Source organism: Odocoileus virginianus, chromosome 7 (assembly GCF_023699985.2).
Source record: "Odocoileus virginianus isolate 20LAN1187 ecotype Illinois chromosome 7, Ovbor_1.2, whole genome shotgun sequence".
In the NCBI taxonomy this organism is placed as follows: Eukaryota; Metazoa; Chordata; class Mammalia; order Artiodactyla; family Cervidae; genus Odocoileus; species Odocoileus virginianus.
Genome location: NC_069680.1, coordinates 84,975,492 through 84,996,522, shown reverse-complemented (window position 1 = coordinate 84,996,522; position 21,031 = coordinate 84,975,492). Strand labels below are relative to the sequence as shown.

At 50.2% G+C, this 21,031-nt stretch overlaps 2 protein-coding genes across 5 annotated transcripts in view; one reads left to right on the top strand and one right to left on the bottom strand.

The window, feature by feature from the left end:
• The window catches only part of TRIM67 (tripartite motif containing 67), a 61,357-nt gene extending 51,384 nt beyond the window's left edge, over positions 1 to 9,973 (top strand). For all 3 annotated transcript variants that reach the window (XM_070471101.1, XM_070471102.1, XM_070471100.1), the window contains 3 exons: positions 291 to 594; positions 2,368 to 2,530; positions 4,107 to 9,973. In XM_070471101.1, the coding sequence (XP_070327202.1) occupies positions 291 to 594; positions 2,368 to 2,530; positions 4,107 to 4,172 (533 nt within the window). In that variant the 3' untranslated portion in view covers positions 4,173 to 9,973. The remainder of the gene's footprint in view (positions 1 to 290; positions 595 to 2,367; positions 2,531 to 4,106) is intronic.
• Positions 9,974 to 12,834: 2,861 nt separating this feature from the next.
• FSAF1 (40S small subunit processome assembly factor 1) overlaps positions 12,835 to 21,031 on the bottom strand; it is a 53,927-nt gene continuing 45,730 nt past the window's right edge. For both annotated transcript variants that reach the window (XM_070471099.1, XM_020911675.2), the window contains exons 4-7: positions 15,466 to 15,561; positions 15,250 to 15,336; positions 14,610 to 14,665; positions 12,835 to 13,365 (exon numbers count right to left, since the gene is read on the bottom strand). In XM_070471099.1, coding sequence (XP_070327200.1) covers positions 13,230 to 13,365; positions 14,610 to 14,665; positions 15,250 to 15,336; positions 15,466 to 15,561 — 375 coding nt within the window. In that variant the 3' untranslated portion in view covers positions 12,835 to 13,229. The remainder of the gene's footprint in view (positions 13,366 to 14,609; positions 14,666 to 15,249; positions 15,337 to 15,465; positions 15,562 to 21,031) is intronic.

The following is a 21,031-nucleotide window of genomic DNA, read 5'->3' as shown; positions in this document are numbered from 1 at the left end:
TGTGTGTGAGTGCTGTAGAAACCAAGATTCCATGAGAGCATGTTAGATGGGGCCTGGATATCTGTGTACTTGGCCCAGCTGGGGTCATGGGATTGGGCACTTGGATGAACACAGAGGAAAGAGCGTGAATGTGTACGTGCGTGCGTGAATTGAGCAGGGAAGAACACTCAATGCCGTGCGGCCACTTCCTGAGAGATGCCAGTGAGTCTGTCTCCGAGCCCAGGTCAGAGGCTGCCGGCAAGCTCAACCCAACCCTACCCCTGTCACCCACCCCCCCCCTTCCTTTCCAGTGGCCTGGTTCACGTTTGATCCCAACTCTGGGCACCGGGACATCATTTTGTCCAACGACAACCAGACAGCCACGTGCAGCAGCTATGACGACCGGGTGGTGCTGGGCACGGCGGCCTTCTCCAAGGGTGCGCACTACTGGGAGCTGCATGTGGATCGGTACGACAACCACCCGGACCCTGCCTTCGGGGTGGCCAGGGCCAGCGTGGCCAAGGACATGATGCTGGGCAAGGACGACAAGGCGTGGGCCATGTACGTGGACAACAACCGCAGCTGGTTCATGCACTGCAACTCTCACACCAACAGGTGCGCCCCGCTGCCAACAGGAGGCCTGGGGTCCGCGTCCTCCTGCTCTCCCCAAGCTCGTCAGACACGGTGGGGGCAGTGTTCTCAGCCACTTTGGTGTCCGGTTCCCAGGGAGATGTGACCTCTGGCCTGCCGCCCAGATGGGAGCATATGACAGAGTGTGGCGCTGGTGGCTGTGCAGGCCGCTCAGCGAGCCCCGAGGCCAGGCTCACCAGCCCTGGGCTCCAGGTCTCCTCCAGGCTCGGCTCCACTTCCCTCCTCTCCCGTCAGCCCAGAGTCACCACGGAACCCCCCCCCCCACAACCCCCCACACAACCGCAGGGCCTTGAAACAGGCAGGCAGGGGGTGCAGTGCCCTCGGGGCACTCACTGCACCGGCTCTGACCTGGGCAGCCCTGACGTGGGCTGCCCCAGCATGGCCTTGCCCTGAGGCTGGCCTGGGAGAGTGGGGTCACCCGGCCAGACTCGGGAAACTCGGAGCCTGGGGGAGACCCTGGCCCCAGTACTGGAGGGTTGTGGCTCTCCAAGCCACCTCCTCACTGTGGGGTCTTATTCCCGGTGTGCTGAGAGCTGTCACCCCTGCTGGGAGAGGCGAGAGGCCCGGAGGAACCAGACTCCCTGGACTGCAGCGCTGGGCCGGGTCAACTCCAGGGGCTCTCAGAGCTCCAGACCCACCTCAGTGCTCCTGCAGGTGGCCCCAGGAGCCCTGGCCTGGGACAGGGACTTGCCAGAGGGTCCCCGGGGGCTGAAGGCAGATGGGACCCCTACCAGCAGCCTTTTCAGCGGCTGACTCCCTCTCCACAGGCCTGGGGTGACAGCAGGTAGCTCCTCCCCAGGGGCTGGGCCGCCTGGCCCTGCACCTGCCCGGCCGTCTGCTCACAGGCCACCTGGGGACCGGGTCCAGGCCCCCAACGCCCTCTCTGCTTGCTCAGACCAAGCAGGAGCCTAGACACCCTGGGTGGGAGTGCCAACAAGGAGCATCTATCAAGAGCCTACTTTGTTCATGGAAAACAGCTGGCTTATGGGATTTCGTTTGTGCCTCAGGAAAGTTCGATTGTTTGGCAGATTATGAAGTCAGGGCTTAAGATTAACATCTAAGTCTTGGGGCTAATTGGACAATGGTGTCCGGGTTTAGCTCAGCACCCAGGCTCCAGTTCCAGGGGAAGGGTGGAGAGGGGGCTGGGCTGGGCCAGGAGACCCAGGGGAGGCGCTGGGTGGGCCTCTGTCCAGTGCCTCAGGCAGGTCCTTGCCGCCACCAGTTGCTCAATGTCTGAGCAGCACCCCAGGCCCCGGCAAGTCCCAGTCCCACCAGCAGAGTCCCACCCCGCGGGGCCTGCCCTGCCCTCTGACGACACCCGCCCAGCACTCCTCGCCGCTTCCCATGCTCTCAGCCCACCATGAGCCGACCGGCTCGTTCCCCATCAGGAGAGGACAAAGATGGTTTTCTGATCAGAGCAGAGCCGCCTGTGTCAAGGCGGACCTCCACCTCAGCTAAGGGAGGGGAGAGTCTAACAGACTCGGCCCGCCCACCCCCGGGAAGCAGACAGGTGAGGGTGCTGCCCACCCAGAGACTCGCCCCACCCCGTGGATGCGAATCCAAACCACCATGAGATGCAGTCACAACATTCACCACGAGGGTCCCGGTTTTGGCCCTTTGCTCTACGGCGGGTCCTGGGGGATGACCCTGCCCACTGCGGGTTTCCAGGCTAGGGGGTCCCCGGCAGCCTTCAGCTGACCCTCCTGTCCTCACGTCCACCCCGGCTTCTCTCCCCAGGACGGAAGGCGGTGTGTGCAAGGGGGCCACCGTGGGCGTGCTGCTGGACCTGAATAAGCACACTCTGACCTTCTTCATCAATGGGCAGCAGCAGGGCCCCACGGCCTTCAGCCACGTGGACGGGGTCTTCATGCCAGCCCTCAGCCTCAACCGCAACGTTCAGGTACTGGGCACCCTCCGGGCCAGGGCCCCCTGCTGGCCCCCACCCCCGCTGCCCGTGGGCGTCCAAGGTGTGCTGGACAAAGAGGGCTCTAAAGAAGCCGATGGCATGCTGCCCGGCCGGGAGCTTACCTGCCGCCCACCCGGGCCTTGCCTGGAGACAGTCTCCTCCAGCGTGATGAGTCCTTTCTTGGCCCCTTGAAAGCAGCAGAGGCTCTAAGGTGGCTGTTGGTGGACAAGCACGGGGACTGAGGGGCAGCAAGGGTGCAGGAGGCGGGCAGGTCCTGGCTACACGCTCTGGGAAAGCTGCCAGACCGGAAAGCCGGTGCCTCCTGCCCTGCCGGGCCCTGGTGGCCAGGTGTGTGCTGGGCCTCACATGGCTTTCCTCCAAGAGGAGGGAGAGTTGGGGAGAGACCACGCCTAAGGGTTTACCCCCATCCCCTCCCTGCCCCTCTGGTTCCCTCAGAAAGCCAGCATCCTCCCAGGGCCGAGTCCAGTCCTGGGGCCACCTGTTCAGGAGCCCCACGAGGGTGTGAAGGACAGGCAGGAGCGTGGAGGGATGCGCGGGCGGTGTGCCAGCCTTTGTTCCCACACACAGCTCCTCCCCGGGAAGTATGGGGCTGGGAGCAAAGCTCTGCTTTGAGGTGTCCACTGACTCTGAGTATTAGCCCTCAGTGACGGATCTGTGGGGTGGCGCAGTGGTAAAGAATCCACCTGCCAATGTGGGAGATGTAGGTCCAATCCCTGGGTTGGGAAGACCCCCTGGAGAAGAGAGAAGCCCACTCCAGTATTCTTGCCTGGGGAATCCCCATGGTCAGAGGAGCCTGGCGGGCTGCCAGTCCCTGACATCGCAGAGTCAGACACGACAGGGAACTTAGCATCCACTCGCGCACAAATCAATCAGTGCGTGTGTGCTCAGTCTCTGACCTGTGTCTGACTCCTTGAGACTCTATGGAATATAATCTGCCAGGCTCCTCTGTCCTTGGGGAGTCTCCAGGCAAGGATAGTGGAGTGGCTTGCCATGCCCTTCTCCAGGGGATCTTCCCAACCCAGGGATCGAACCCACATCTCGTATGTCTGCTGCACTGGCAGGTGGGTTCTTTACCACTAGTGCCACCTGGGAAGCTCTTGATTGATTTGTACCTCTGCTCATTTGCTAAAGAGCTCTGAGGCAGCCTGAAGTACGGGCTGTTCTTGCTCAGGGTTAAGAAAACAAATGTAGGAAAGGAAAGAGGGCCATGGAAAGAAAGCAGAAACAAATATAAACCCTGAGCCCAAGTCCTCCTGCAGCAAAGAACCTCAGCCTTGCTGAGGCTCCTGGCGGCTGGGGCAGCGTGGGAACCAGGCAGTACGCGGTTCTCACCGTGAGGAAAGAGGCAAAGACCAGCTCCTCAGAGCGAGCTCCTGGGCCTGATGGTAGTGATGCCGAGCATGATAAACAGCAGATTCCACAGCATAGAGCAGCTGGGCTGCTGCCCGTGGTGATCCTGGAGCAGAGGCCATTGCACTGCTGCTGAGCTGTGGGCGTTGAGGGTTCACGGGGGCTGCTCTGCCCCCGATCATCACGTCTTCTTTTCCAGGTCACCCTGCACACAGGACTGGAAGTGCCAACGAACCTGGGGCGGCCAAAGCTGTCAGGCAACTAGCCTGCCAGGCCCTGCTCTGCGTGGCCGTCCCTCACTGCACTCACATAGCCCCCCGAGGGAGCACAGCCACATCCCGGGTGCAACCCAGCAGCCGCTGAGCATCTTAGAGACACGCTTTCTTTGAGAGACGGAGAATGTCTGAGGCCAGGCTCACTGAGGCCGCAGAGGGTGGTGAACGTGGGTGCTTCCTGTCGTTCCAATGGGCATTACAGACACGAAGAAGGACGTTTGTCAAGACAGTGAGGAAGTATTCGGGGTTTCATTTGGTTTCCTGCCTTCTGTTTTCAATGCTTGTCTTTTGCAGAGGGTGGGGAGGGGGGCAAGGGGAGAGCAGACCCTGTGGCGAGCATCCTGAGAGCAGGAGTCGGGGGTCCTGTATCCTTGGTGTCAAATCTTTGCTGGATGCACCGCTTCAGAGAACAAAGGGTGCTGGCTCCCATCTCTGTCAGGAAGTGTCATCCTTTAGGTTTTCAATTCTGGCATATCCGGAGTCTGGCATATTCCACCACTTGCAGACGCAGCCAGGATGCACAGAGAGGGGCGTTAATTATTCACCTTGCTCTTTGCCGCTCCCACTGAACTGCTGAGAACTTTTTCAAACGTTTCCTTAGGTCCTTCATTAATCAACCAGTCTCTCTCTCCCCCCCATCCCCTCACACATGCGCGCGTGCGCACACACACACACACACACCAGTCTGCTAAAATTCATTCGCTCAGTTCTTAAACACAAAACCCTGGAATCTGCATCACTGTGCGCTGAGTCTCCACCTGGTGATGGCTCTTTTTGGGAGCTGGCTCCTCCAGAAGTTAGCCGCAAACCCGAGTTACTCTTCTGAGCTGCGAGGCTCTCAGACTCATGAGACGGGAGGCCCTTTGGAAGCCTCTTATACCCAGTCCACCTTCACTTTGAGACCATCCACGGCCACCATGAGAGCATCGTGAGAACAAGGAGTGGCCCGATGGCAGGGCGGGCAGGACCCTGCAGAAGGCAGGAAACAGTGGACACTACCGTATTCCCGGCCTCCCCCCCTTCCTCAGTGTGAGGAGTCCACGTGGCCGCGGTGGGGCTCCGGAGTGAGCCCGCCCCTCCCTGCTGGAAACCTAACCTTCTCCCTGGAGTCCGCCTCTCGAAAAGAGTCTGCTCTGGGGTCTGAACCCAGCTGCACCCCTCTGCTCTCCCCATCTCTTCTTCCTTGTTGCCTGCCACCTCCCTCTCCAACTGGTAGTAAGCCTTTCTCTCTCCTTTTTAAAAGAATATATTTTATCAAGCATTATTTTTGAGGTCGAGGAGTAACTTGTCTATTTGCTGGCTTGCATTTTTATAAAACTTAGCCCGTAAACCGGCACCGACTGTGTCTACTTGGCCCTACCTGCTCGTTTAGACACTGCACTTGCTTTCCGAGTCAGCCCGGCCAGTGCCGTGCAGATCCTACTAGCCTCTATTCAGCAGACCCGACAATCCTACCTCAAGCCCCTGCTCCCAGACGAAGACTGCCGACCCAACTGCGTCCACCAAGGTGGCCAGGGAGACTGGCCGCCCACGTCTGCAGGAGCCTCCTGGTGCTGTCTAAGCCTCTGCTGCCCAGGTCCTGGCAGCCATCCACTCAGTCGAGGTCCAGCCTCCTCCTTTTCATCCAGCGGGCGATGCACACGGCCCATCCACATCCTCGCAGCTGCCCGTCTCTCCCCCGCTCCCAGCATCCTTTCATCTCACTCCTGGGCCACGGCTCTGGGGGAACTCCCTGTGGAGGGTGGGGAAAGTTTTTGAAGCCTGGAGGCCCCAGAGGAACCCCTGCCTTCCCGGGGCAGGAAGCCGAGGCCGGCAGGTCCAGAGGCATCAGCATCGGGAATGTCTTTGGGGAAAGACAAGCCCAGTGAGCTGGGAGTGAGGTGTGGCAGGGAAGGTGGTGACAGGACGGCCCGGCGGAAGTGGCTCCTCTCAGTGGAGCCTGGGTGAGAGGCTGGGAGCTCCCACCATCGAAGCTGGGTGACCCTGCAACCCAGGCTCTGCGTCTTCAGGGAGGAGCTCCTTGGGATCAGCCTGCACTTGGCGGCACCCTTGGGAGAGCAGTGTCTGGGTCAGAGGGAGATGGGAAAGGGAGGAGGAAGGCCTCCTGAGGAAGAACATGACTTTCTTCCCAGCAGCAGCAGCAGCAGCAGTGGCCCCAAGGCCCTGTGAGTGCAGGCACAGGTGAGCATCTGCCTTCCGGCTCCTCCGGGGCCAGAAGCGAAACAGCTGACACCGAGCACCACGCCAGGTGGTCCGACAGCCACTCTTCTGTCCTCGGCACAAAACAACTTCTAGGAACAAGAGTGGACCACTGGGAGAAGGCAGGTCCACGTGTTCTTGAGGGACCAGCAGAACGAAGGAGGGACTCAGCAACAACTCATGGTTCGTGTTACCCTCTCAAGAAGCCTGGGGTTCAGAGCTACTGCGAGGATTCTCATCTGCCATCGAATCCCTTGTTCGTTTACAATGTGGTGTCATCTCTGTACATAAGGTGGTATCAACATGATGCTTTGGTTGAAGGATAACTTGGTGTTTGTCTATTAAGCAGTTTCAGTGAGAAAGGAATTCAAACTAATTTAAGATGTCAAGTTCCATGTCATTGTAAATAATGCCCCAGCCACATAGTTCTGTAGTTTGTTCTTTGCTCGTGAGCAGGTTTGGTCAAAGTGTATGCCTTTCCTTTTAGAATTAATCTCTTTAAAAATTATCCAATAGCACCTCACTGCATAGCACCCAAGCTCCTAATTCAAAGCAAGGTAAGACATCACACACGACCACTTTCCCTCTCTGTCCTATTTGGGAAAATAACGACCTGCTGCACAGAGTAACCAACCTGAAACCTATCAAACTGTACATAGTCTAGGATGAGTCTTCAGCACTATACATACTCTGTAGTTTCAACAGCACCCTCAGGCGCCCCATGGCCCCCTGCCTCTCTGGTGCCCCTGCCCTCTGCCTACCAGAGCATTCTCAGGAAGGGACCAGGATGCAGGATCCGTGTGTACTTCTTCCAGGGATATTTGCATCCAGGCCTTAGTTGAAAGACTTGGTCCCCTGAGAAGGTGCATTTCACAACAGGTGAGTAGGTTGCTTATAGATGAAGCTGCTGCTGGCTGTGAGGTATCGTATCCACATATAATCCCCAAAGCACTCAGCATGTCAACACTAAAAAACTATTGCAAGGCTGTGGGCGATGCAAGGAGTTCTTAGTCTCAGCACTGTTGACATTTGGCAGAGCGGGGGCCTGTCCCATGCACCCAGGATGTTTAGAAGCATTCTTGGCCTCCCCTCAGTAGATGCCACTACTGCCCCCAAGCTAGTTGTGACACCTACAAGTGTTTGTAGGACTTCCCTGGTGGTCCAGTGGTTAAGAATTCACCTGCCAATTCAGGGGACGTGGGTTCAATCCCTGGTCCGGGAAGGTCCCACATGCTGCAGGGCAACTAAGCCCAAGATGCCTACACACCCTAGAACCCATGCTCTGCAACAAGAGAAGCCAGCGTAGTGAGAAGCCTGCGCACCACAAGCAGAGAGTAGCCCCCGCTCGCTGCAATCGGAGAAAGTTGACACACAGCAGCAAAGACCCAGTGCAGCCAAAAATAAATAATAAAATATATTTTTAAAAAATAACTAACTGAAAAAAAAAAAAAAGCTTTAAAAGGATCTACAGACATTGCCAAGTATGCCCAGGGGACTCCCTGGCTGAGAACCACTGGGTTATGCTAGCAGCTGGTCATGGGTCGATACTCAGAGTGGTGTGTGGGGCGTCCACGCTGTGGTCCCCAGAAAGCCTGAACTACAAACCTGTGGGCTTCATCCTAACACCCATGGCCAGGCCTTCCCAAGTCTGCAGTGTCCCGCCAGAACAGACAGGGCAGGAAAATGGGGAAGCCTCTCACAGAAGCCAGCCCGTCAGGTCTCACTTTGTATTCCTGAAGGGTCTCCAAGCCACCACCATTCCCAGAAAACAACACTCCTCACCGCGTTCTTCCCTGCCGCTTCTGACTAGAAGCTGCAGGAACGTCTTAGCAGGTGTGTGACCTTCAACTGGTCAAAACGTCAAATCAGCCATCATCAGGAAGCTACTCAAGGCCTATGCAAATCCTGGAAACCACAGTGTTTCTTTCTCAAGCAAGCCAGGAGCTCCTGGCTATTCATCGGTCACATTCACTGATCCACGGCTTGAACTTTAAATGGACTATAAGACAGAGAAGAGTGGGTTTGGGGGGGAATGCCAGGCTCAACCATCAGAAATGCCTCTTTCAACCCAGTACAGGTGGGGCCAAACCTCTTCAGTCTGTGCCTCAGCCTCCCCACCTGGACGTGGGCGCGGTCACACTAACCTACCTCCTCTGGTGTGTTGTGATGATCGTAGAGTAAGGAACGCTTCTTAAAGAACAAAGTAGAGACATGCATCCACCGAGTCCAGGCCAACGGTTCACACTTGGAGGACAGAGCCTGCGAGATGCCTTTCCCGAGCCTCGTCTGACATGTCTTCCATCCAGGAGCACGTGTTGATTACACAGCTGCCTGGCCAGGAGTGCGTAAAGCCAGATTCACCTGAGCACAGAGAGCAACAGACAACTGCTCCCGTTCTCAGAACGGCCTGCTTTGATGGCACTGTGTGGAGCACTGTACGCAGGCTAAGCATCTGCATGCAGATGCTGCCTTGAAACATGGAAAGACAGTGACTGCCTCCCTGCCTTTGTGGTTATCTTAGCCCTCGTTTAAGGGGACCTTCAGCTGACGATGTTTCTCCTCTGTTTTCAAAGATCTCCGCAGAAGGAACGTCTTTGAAAACCAACACCTAAGCATGAGAAGGCATACAACAGAACTATGGTCTGGAAGGCAGGTTGGCCTAAAAGGTGGAGGGCCTGGTGTCCCCACGGGCTGGGACTCACCTGCACTACCTGTTATGGGGGTGGGGTTCATGGGTTTCTTGATGAATGACGTTGACTTGAGTCAGAGTAGCTGGGAGCTGAGGCTGCAGGCAAGTCTCTGAGCCAGGAGGCATCACTGTCTCTCAACGGGAGCAGAGGGCTGCCTGGCCCAAGTGCTGGGAGACCCAGGTAGCTCCTGGGCGCCACTCCCCAGACTAGGACCTCAGAAAGCCTCCAAGGAGAATCCGAGATAGGCTTCGGGTCCTGAAAAGTGACAGCTGGCAGCTGTGGGCACAGGAGCACAGTGGGTGTTTCCTGGGTGCAGCCGCAGCTGGGGAAGGACCCTTCCAACTCCTCAGTGGTGACTGGATGTCCCAGGCCCCGGGGTTTTCTCGGCACCAAGAGGAAGTGCAGAGTGAGCAAAGCAGAAAACGTTAAATGCATGATGTAGAATTGCTGCTTTCACACTCAACTGTTGTATTAAGCATGAGAGATGTGTGTTTAACGTTGGCAAAGGAAATTTCAAAGTAGCAAAAAGCTTCGTGTCCTTGTTTTAGCTGTTGATGACAGAAGCTCCACCTTCCTGTCTTTCTTTACCCTGCTTTCCCCCTCCCCCACTCCTTCCCCACTGTGCCCACTCTCTGTCAGGAGTTGCTGCTGTTGGGTGGCAGCTCTTGGTCCTGTTGGTGTTCACATTCCACTGGAAACCCAGAGGAGGGAGGTGGGGGGAAGGTATGCAACTTTTTTCTAATTTTTGTATTGGTATCCCAAGCGTTTGTATTTTTTGAATTGCAAACACTGTGCTTTCTGGTCTTTGGGGGTTGGTTGGACTTTGTGTATCACCTTTTGGAAAACTTGAGTTTTACCACAACCTTAAGCAGATTTGAAATAAATTCTTTTGACACTGCCAACAGCTGAAAGACAAGGTCTGATCTGTGCTTACTGCTCAGCAGCCAGGTCTGCCTCTCCAAAGTGGCCTAAGTGCCAGCTGGATGGGGCAGAAGCTGCAGTGGGGTGGGGTGGGGTCCAGGAAGGCCCAAGGTCAATGTGCTTCTCTGCGTGTGCTCATGAAATCATAAGGTGACAGATTACATGTGATGTGTGCTAAGTCGTCTCAGTCAGGGCCGACTCTTTGTGACTCCATGGACTCTAGCCTGCCAGGGTCCTCTGTCCATGGGATTCTCCAGGTAAGAATACTAGAGTGGGTTGCCATGCCCTCCTCCAGGGGATCTCCCTGACCCAGGGATCGGACTCACTTCTGTCTCCTGCATTGGCAGGTGGGTTCTTTACCACTAGCACCATATGACTCTCAATTATAAGGTACTGTGTCAAACAGTTCATGAAACTCACTTTTGCAAGAAATTGGTAAGAGTTAACACATGGTTGGGATAAATTCATGAATGAAAAGTTGATCATGGGCTGCAAGTGGAAGCTAAGATTTGGGGAAAATGTCCTAATTGACCTGGGAGCATGCAGGAGACTGACCAGCCTCTTCACCCACAGACTGAGCCTCGTGTCTGACTGAAAATTCTTTTCCAAATTGTGCTTCCCAAGAACAGCTGTCTCCTGTACCACCACAGCCGGTGACCTGGTCTCAGCCTTCTGTCACCTGCTGGACCACCAAGTGGCTTAGCCAGGTTTCGGGGCCAGTTGTGGACTCTGAGAGCAGAGAGCAGGATGTCCCTTAGAGAGAGCTCTTGGCATCAACACAAAGAGAAGGAAGCAGAATCTGGTCAAGGGAGACCCAGCAAAGGCCTCGGCCATTCAGCTCAGTCACACAGAGTTGGGATGAAAGGCCTGGGCTCTAACACCCTCACGTCAGTCATCACTGCCTGGGACGTTAGAGGGGGTGGGCATCCCTGAGAAGAGCTAACTGCTGAAGCAGGTGCCTCAGCGCTCTTGGCAGAGGGTCTAGAGGGACATGGCACGGCCCACCAGTCCACGCCCTGTGCCACACACAGGTTTCCCTGAAGTTTAGGCAGAGGCTCCTTCAGAGTGGCAGTGAGGGAAGCGGAGACGAGGCAGGCTGGCTGGTGCTGGAGCTGCACAGACTCTCAGCGTGTGCCTGGACTCCGTCCACCGCCACCAAGAGCCTGGACCCTCATCCCCAGGGGAGCGGGGGCGGGGAAGACCTGGGCTTCGTGTTGCCAGGCCCTTCTCAGTCCTGGGTTCCCGCGCTTGTCTATTTACCACCAACACTGCGAACAGGGAGCACCGCAAACATCTGGGTGAACACCTGGGGGCAGACTCCTCCCTGCCCCCCGGGTGACTGCCGCCCTGCCTCCGCTTGCCAGTCAGGGTCAGCTACCTCTGCAAGCTGGTGCCCATAGTTGCCCGGGCAAGAGCCTTGGTTCAGTGGAACACAGCTGTGCTCTCTGCTTCCTTCTTTGTCTACAAGGCCAAGAGCCGTGGGGCCGGGAATCACGAGCTCCCTAAGCGGGTGCCTGGGATTAAGGGCAGGTGGTAGTGTTGAATGGCAGCAGGACCGATCTGCCCAGGCATGCCCATGATCAGGGAGATGCCCTGTGAAGGGGGAAGGGCACTGAGTATGGAAGACATAGCAGGGAAGCACTAAAGCTCCCAAGCGTGGGCTCCTCCCCAGCAGGACTGTTCGTCACCTCTCTCTGCAGCCAGCCTTTGCTGGAGGAAGCCACCCGAATGAGGAAGTACACAGCGTGGTCTCACGGGACCATCAGTCCTGAGCATGCAGACTTGCTTGTCGCCCTGACCTGAGTATTTCCAGAGCACCCAGTGGTCACATGGCTCCTCTGTATTTACTCCGTAAATTAAAAGGTGAAACAAGAAACAAGGAAAGCAATTTACACTAGGAGCTTGCATGCTTTTCCAGAATTGACTAGCTGGGACTCTGGTCGAGAGTCGGGCCAAGTGCTCAGTTATCTGAGCCACAAAGGCTCAGGGGAGGTGGGGTGAGGTGGCACTGCTAGGTTTCCTGGCTCCCTGTCAATAAGAAAATGAGTTAAACTGACCGAGTACCCACTCCAGTAGGTCATTTTCAGCTCCTCAGATTTTTTCTAGGGCTCTGTCATGTTTGGGATCTTCTATATCTTCTTAAAAAATACACTTAAAAACTGCCAGGGACTTCGCTAGTGGTCTTAGTGGTTAGGAATCCACCTGCCAATGGTTCCATCCCTGGTCCGGTTCCATCCCGAATCCGGGAAGATCCCACATGCAGTAGAACAACTAAGCCTGCACTCCACAACTACCGAACCCATGCATCTAGAGCCCACGCTCTGCGACAAGAAGCCACCGCAATTGAGAAACCCTTGTACCGCAACTAGAGTAGCCCACAGGCAACAATGCAGGGACAGAAGACTCAGCTCAGCCAAAAATGAATGGACTAATTAAAATACATCTGCCAAAATACAGACCCTAATGAATACTGCCTTTCAAAATAAACCAGAAAAAAAAGTACTTCCAGTGTTTTAACTTAATAAAACATTTCCAATTTTGCTTCAATTCAAAACATACTTTGAACAGTGTCAATGCCTTCCAAGTTAACTTATGACTCACTTAAGAGAGTCAGCCAGTGTTGAAAAGTACCCCTCTGTGTTCCCCAAAACTTTATGTATGGCTGCCCCAAGAGATGACTTTGAAGGAGATAACATTCGTTTAACTTATTGGGTCATGTTTTTTAATAGTCATGTTATTTTTACCAAAAAATTGTATCTATACAGCTTCTTACAAAGTAGATTTTATACACTTTAGGTAGGCTGAAAATTTAAACTGCTTTTCCCACAAAACAACTGACAAATTATCACATTCTTAATTCTTTAATGATTAAACATTTTTAGAAAATTAAAAAGCAATTTTAAGCTAATTATTAGAAGCTACAAATCTGTAAAATTATGAAATATCTACAAGTAAACACACAAGGCACCAGTGAAAGTGAAACCTGAGTGAACTGCACTGGAGAATATTAAACATTCTTCTCAATAATTTGACTTCAGATTCACATTGCAGTTGGCCCAGTGCGGTTATCATTAAAAAACAGATACTTCAGCAGCTAGAAATTCATTATTTCAATTTTTTTCCTTAAGATAAAAAAGTCTATGAAATACAAAATAAATAAGAATAATCTGAAGTCTTGTAGGGGTCCAGTTTCAGTCCATTTGGCAGTTTCCCATTTCTCTATTTTATAAAGAAACGTCATTTAGCCACTCTGGAAGAATTTATTTTCTTGATATCAACTTGGCTCAGAATCAATGTCCCATTTTTGAATTTTCCAACCTGTCCAATCCGTCCACTTGACAAAATACTTGGAGCAGACTTCTTCTTTGATTTCCTACATTTAAAGTGAGAGAAAATTACTATAATGAAGCTTTAAACAAATGATTCCAGCACCACAACCAGGCCACCTGGGTCTGCTCCTGTGAACTCTCAGCTCTTCCCAGGCACGGCCCCCAGCCCAGTGTCATACCACCCTCCTTCCTGCGGTCCCTGAACTGCCTCCTGCCTCAGGGCCTTTGCACTGGCTTCTTCTACCCTGAATAATCTGCTACCAGGTCTTTCCAGATCTTCCTCTTTATTCAGTTCTCAAGACTGAGATGTGGCTTCCTTAGAACAGCACACCAGCCCGCCTTCAGCGACATTCTCTCACAGTGTGCTAAACTTCAACCTCCTCACGAAGCCTGCCAGCTGCCCTGGGGGCTCAGATGGTAAAGAATCTGCCTGCAATGCGGGACACCTGGGTTCGATCCCTGGATTGGGAAGATCCCCTGGAAGAGGGCATGGCAACCCACTCCAGTATTTTTGCTTGGAGAATCCCATGGACAGAAGAGCCTGGTGGACTACAGTCCATGGGGTCTGCAAAGAATTGGACACAGCTGAGACACTAACACTTTCACGAAGCCTGCCAGGACCTGACATGCCCTTACATACCTGTTTATAGTTTTTAATGTGCTTCCCGCCCTAAAATGTGTGCTCCTCCAGAGCAGAGACCCTCAATGTGCTCACGGCTGTACCCCCAACATCTATGTGCCCAGCACACAGCAGGACCTCAACAGACCACACAACCAGAAACAAATAAATGATCAGCTTCCAGCTGTAGACAAAAGTAGATTTTGAAACAGTAATTTGAGGAGAGAGAAAGAGGTACTTGAACGAAAGCTAAGAAATAAGCAGAATGGCAGAAAATCAAGGTCCCACTACTCAAACCCCAGTGCTCTCCCTTGTGTGGCTGCAGACAGGCAGGCAACACAGACCCCGGCCGGTCATGCTGACCCAGCAGCACCTCTCTTAGGATGGAACAGAGGTCTTGTTGGAAACTGCAGTCCCAGCTTTTCCATCAGTCACTGCACATGTCTGGTGCTTGAAAATAGGTTCCTGATTCAACTCTGAGGGAGTCACCTCATCTTGGACGATTCACTAAATCCTGCCTCCCCCCTCAAGGGCTTGCCTTAGGATAAGAGAGACAGTGCAGCGCTGCAGCAGGCTCGAAACACCACGTGTATTCAAGGCATGACCTTCAGAACTAACCAAGAGGTTTATCTGAACCATTCCACCCCAGTGCCTAACAGTATCACTTACTTGTCTTCCTGCCGAACTTTCCTCTTCTTTTTCTTGAAAATATCTGTGTCCTTGGCCTGAATTCAGAATCAAAGAAAAAATACGTATCCATAATGGATAAAGGTGATTCAAAAAAAGGCAAGAGATTTGTCACCAAAAGCCACAGAGATACCATTTATTTTTAATATTTTTTCAAGTAGGCATATTAAACGTAACAGACTCAAAGTTTCATCCTAAAACTCTTTCAAGACTGTGAAAGGCCATTCAGAGAAAATGAACAGTAGAAAGGTCAAACCTTCCATTTTTAAGTGAAAGGGAGGGAACATAACATCCGCATACCCTTGTGGTTTGTCATAAGCCTGTGTGTTCTACACAATGCAAAAGGCAAAAGAAACAACTTGATATAGTGAAAACATCAAAGTACCTCATAGTATCTGAACGGGAGTTTGCCATTTCAAAGCAACCCTTTCATGTAAATGAGTCAGATTACGTGGCTGGTATCACAAAATGCAGCTGACTCTAAGAAGTGGACAGAATGGTTATTTAACTCTAGGCTCGCTGCTGCCTAGACTGCTTTCCAAGCAGAGGGGTCCAGCACTGCACTGCGGCAAACTGACACCATCTTTCCATTCTAGTTTAATAAAGAGGCTATGACACCTACCATTCTTTTTTCCTCTTCCTTTGCTGCCTTCTTTTCTTTGATGTGCTCCTGCAAAACCTTGTAATTCACATAACTATTTTTGGGAGGCTGAAAGGAGAAAGGACACATCTCATTTTTTATCTTGCAAACACTTCCCAGCGCCCCCCACCTTGCCTTGCTCAGGGGTTCCCCTCCTCCATAACCTGGCTGGGGTGGAAGGCAGAGGCAGCCCCTCACCCGAGCACCCAGCATAATGGCACGTTCCCGCTCCAGGACTCTCTCCTTTCCTTTTCCATAGCCTGTGATCCCAAACCGGTGTACTTCCAAGCGAGCCTGCAGACACAAAGCAGAGTCAGACCCGAGTGCCTTCCAGAGACTCCACAGAGGGAACACAGCCCCAGGGGTACTGCCCGCCAGACACGATGTGCTGCACCCCCAACGCTACTATGTGTGACCCGCAGCAGTCGGCTACACTGCCAAAGAGTTCTGTCACGGTGGCAGGTCAGCGGCTTTGTGGAGCCTCTCACAAAGGTTCCTGACTTCCCCACACCACTCTCCCACATTTAATGCAGGCAGCTGAAGCTGAGATTTCTCTGCACACAAATCAGTGACAAAACCAGGATGACCCACAGAGCTCTATGGCACTTTAGATGTACCCTAAAACAAGCTGCTACCCGCAAAGGAAACAAAGCACTCCCCAGACACATCTACTCACACCAAGAAACACTTTATCACAACAGCTTCAAACACAGGTCCATTTCCTTTAAAAACATTGTTGCAACTTCCCTAATCCACGGGTTAAAGAATCTGCCCTGCAATGCAGGGGATATGGGTGTGATCCCTGGTCAGGGAACTAAAATCCCACAGGCCAAGGAGCTATGAGCCTGAGCATGCCATAGCCTGTGCACCACAACCATAGATCCCACATAACACAACTAAGACTCAGGGCAGCCAAAAAATAAATACATTAAAAAAAATTTAATACATTATATATAAAAAAACATATTGTAAAAGAGAAAAAGTCACCAATACCCACCCTTGGCAGCTGAACTACTTCTTACCTTTTTTCTCACACATTTTTATTTTTTTAATTTAACTGGAAGCTAATTAGTTTACAGTATTGTGGTGGTTTTTGCCAGACACTGACATGAATCAGCCATGGGAGTACATGTGTTCCCCATCCTGAACCCCACTCCCACCTCCCTCCCCATCCCATCCCTCAGGGTCATCCCAGTGCACCAGCCCCGAGCACCCTGTCTCATGCATCAGACCTGGACTGGCGATCTGTTTTACATATGATAATATACATGTTTCAATGCTATTCTCTCCCACATCCCTTGCGTTCTCCCACAGAGTCCAAGAGTCTGTTCTTTACATCTGTGTCTCTTTTGCTGTCTCGCATATAGGGTCATAGTTACCATCTTTCTAAATTCCATATATATGCGTTAATATACTGTATTGCTGTTTTTCTTTCTGACTTACTTCACTCTGTATAATAGGCTTCAGTTTCAACCACCTCATTAGAATTGATTAAACTGCATTCTTTTTAATAACTGAGTAATATTCCCTTGTGTAAATGTACTATAACTTTCTTATCCATTCGTCTGCCAATGGACATCTAGGTTGCTTCCATGTCCTGGTCTATTATAAACAGTGCTGCGATGAACATTGGGGTACATGTGTCTCCTTCAATTCTGGTTTCCTCGGTGTGTATGCCCAGCAGTGGGATTGCTGGGTCATATGGCAGATCTATTTCCAGGTTTTTAAGGAATCTCCACACTGTTCTCCATAGTGGCTGTCCTAGTTTGCATTCTCACCAACAGTGTAAGAGGGTTCTGTTTCCTCCACACCCTCTCCAGCATTTATTGCTTGTAGACTTTCGGATAGCAGCTATTCTGACCAGCGTTGAGATGGTACCTCATTGTACCTCATTTGATTTGCATTCCTCTGATCATGAGTGATGTTGAGCATCTTTTCACGTGTTTGTTAGCCATCTGAAGGTCTTCTTTGGAGAAATGTCTGTTTAGTTCTTTGGCCCATTTTTTGATTGGGTTGCTTAGTTTTCTGGGATTAAGCTGCATGAGCTGCTTGTATATTTTTGAGATTGTTTGCCAGCTGCTTCATTTGCTATTATTTTCTCCCATTCTGAAGGCTGTCTTTTCACCTTGCTTATAGTTTCCTTTGTTGTGTAAAAGCTTTAAAGTTTAATTAGGTCCCATTTGTTTATTTTTGCTTTTATTTCCATCACTCTGGGAGGAGGGTCATAGAGGATCCTGCTATGATTTACATCAGAATGTTTTGCCTATGTTCTCCTCTAGGAGTTTTATAGTTTCTGGTCTTACATTTAGATCTTTAATCCATTTTGAGTTTATTTTTATATATGGTGTTAGAAAGTGTTCTAGTTTCATTCTTTTACAAGTTGTTGACCAGTTTTCCCAGCACCACTTGTTAAATAGAATGTCTTTTGTCCATTGTATAGTCTTACCTCCTTTGTCAAAGATAAAGTGTCCACAGGTGCCTGGATTTACCCCTGGGCTTTCTATTCTGTTCCATTGATCTATATTTCTGTCTTTGTGCCAGTACCACACTGTCTTGATGACTGTAGCTTTATAGTATACCCTGAAGTCAGGCAGGTTGATTCCTTCAGTTTCATTCTTCTTTCTCAAGACTGCCTTGGCTATTTGAAGTTTTTTGTATTTCCATACAAATTGTGAAATTATTTCTTCTAGTTCTCTGAAAAATACCATTGGTGCCTTGATAGGGATTGCACTGAACCTGTAGATTGCTTTGGGTAGTATACTCATTTTCACTATATTGATTCTTCCAATCCACGAACGTGGTATATTTCTCCATCTATTTGTGTCCTCTTTGATTTCTTTCATCAGTGTTTTACAGTTTTCTACATATAGGTATTTTGTTTCTTTAGGTAGATTTATTCCTAAGTATGTTATTCTTTCCTTTGCAATTGTGAATGGAATTGTTTCCTTAATTTCTATTTTCTCATTGTTAGTGTATAGGAATGAAAGGGATTTCTGTGTATTAATTTTATATCCTGCAATTTTACTATATTCATTGATTAGCTCTCATAATTTTCTGGTGGAGTCTTTAGGGTTTTCTACGTAGAAGATGGAGGTTCGTGACATTGTACAGGAGACAGGGATCAAGACCATCCCCATGGAAAAGAAATGCAAAAAGGCAAAATGGTTGTCTGAGGAGGCCTTACAAATAGCTGTGAAAAGAAGAGAAGCAAAAAGCAAAGGGGGAAAGGAAAGATATGCCCATTTGAATGCAGAGTTCCAAAGAATAGCCAGGAGAGATAAGAAAGCCTTCCTCAGTGATCAATGCAAAGAAATAGAGGAAAACAATAGAATGGGAAAGACTAGAGATCTCTTCAAGAAAATTAGAGATACCAAGGGAATATTTCATGCAAAGATGTGATCAATAAAGAACAGAAATGGTATGGACCTAACAGAAGCAGAAGATATCAAGAAGAGGTGGCAAGAATACACAGAAGAACTGCACAAAAAAGATCTTCATGACCCAGATAATCACGATGGTGTGATCACTCACCTAGAACTAGACATCCTGGAATGTGAAGTCAAGTGGGCCTTAGAAAGCATCACTACGAACAAAGCTAGTGAAGGTGATGGAATTCCAGTTGAGCTATTTCAAATCCTGAAAGATGATGCTGTGAAAGTGCTGCACTCAACATGCCAGCAAATTTGGAGAACTCAGCAGTGGCCACAGGACTGGAAAAGGTCAGTTTTCATTACAATCCCTAAGAAAGGCAATCCCAAAGAATGCTCAAACTACCGCACAATTGCACTCATCTCACACGCTAGTAAAGTAATGCTCAAAATTCTCCAAGCCAGGCTTCAGCAATACGTGAACCGTGAACTTCCAGATGTTCAAGCTGGTTTTAGAAAAGGCAGAGGAACCAGAGATCAAATTGCCAACGTCCGCTGGATCATCAAAAAAGCAAGAGAGTTTCTGAAAAACATCTATTTCTGCTTTAATGACTATGCCAAAGCCTTCGACTGTGTGGATCACAATAAACTGTGGAAAATTCTGGAAGAAGCACAAGTTGGAATCAAGACTGCCGGGAGAAATATCAATAACCTCAGATATGCAGATGACACTACCCTTATGGCAGAAAGTGAAGAGGAACTAAAAAGCCTCTTGATGAAAGTGAAAGAGGAGAGTGAAAAAGTTGGCTTAAACCTTAACATTCAGAAAACTAAGATCATGGCATCTGATCCTATCACTTCATGGGAAATAGATGGGGAGACAATGGAAACAGTGTCAGACTTTAATTTTGGGGGCTCCAAAATCACTGCAGATGGTGATTGCAGGCATGAAATTAAAAGACGCTTACTCCTTGGAAGGAAAGTTATGACCAACCTAGATAGCATATTAAAAAGCAGAGACATTACTTTGCCAACAAAGGTCCTTCTGGTTAAGGCTACCATTTTTCCAGTGGTCATGTATGGATGTGAGAGTTGGACTGTGAAGAAAGCTGAGCGCCAAAAAATTGATGCTTTTGAACTATGGTGTTGGAGAAGACTCTTGAGAGTCCCTTGGACTGTAAGGAGATCCAACCAGTCCATCCTAAAGGAGATCAGTCCTGGGTGTTCATTGAAAGGACTGATGCTGAAGCTGAAACTCCAGTACTTTGGCCACCTCATGTGAAGAGATGATTCACTGGAAAAGACCCTGATGCAGGGAGGGATTGGGGGCAGGAGGAGAAGGGGACGACAGAGGATGAGATGGTTGGATGGCATCACTGACTCTATGGACATGGGTTTGAGTAGACTCAGGGAGTTGGTGATGGACAGGGAGGCCTGGCGTGCTGCGATTCATGGGGTCGCAAAGAGTCGGACACGACTGAGCGACTGAACTGAACTGAACTGAACTGATGTAGAGGATCATGTCATCTGCAAACAGTGGGAGTTTTACTTCTTCTTTTCCAATCTGGATTACCTTTATTTCTCTTTATTCTCTGATTGCTGTAGTCAAAACTTCCAAAATTATGTTGAATAGCAGCAGTGAGAGTGGGCACCCTTGTCTTGTTCCTAACTTTAGGGGAAATGCTTTCAACTTTTCACCATTAAGGATAATGTTTTCTGTGGGTTTATCACATATGGCTTTTATTATGTTGAGGTATGTTCCTTCTATGCCTGCTTTCTAGAGGGTTTTTTTTTTTTAATCATAAATGCATGTTGAACTTTGTCAAAGGATTTCTCTGCATCTATTGAGATAATCATATGGTTTTTATTTTTCAATTTGTTAATGTGGTGTATTACATTGATTGATTTGCGAATATTGAAGAATCCTTGTACCCCTGGGATAAAGCCCACTTGGTCATGATGTATGATCTTTTTAATATGTTGTCAGATTCTGTTTGCTAGAACCTTGTTAAGGATTTTCTCATCTGTGTTCATCAGTGATATTGGCCTGTAGTTTTCTTTTTTTGTGGCATCTTTGTCTGGTTTTGGTATTAGGGTGACGGTGGCCTCATAGAATGAATTTGAAGTTTATCTTCCTCTGCAATTTTCTGGAAGAGTTTGAGTAGGTAAGTGTTAGCTCTTCTCTAAACTTCTGGTAGAATTCAGCTGTGAAGCCGTCTGGTTCTGGGCTTTTGTTTGCTGGAAGATTTCTGATTATGGTTTCGATTTCTGTGCTTGTGATGGGTCTGTTAAGATTCTCTATTTCTTCATGGTTTAGTTTTGCAAAGTTATACTTTTCTAAGAATTTGTCCATTTCTTCCAAGTTAACCATTTTATTTGCATATAGTTGCTGATAA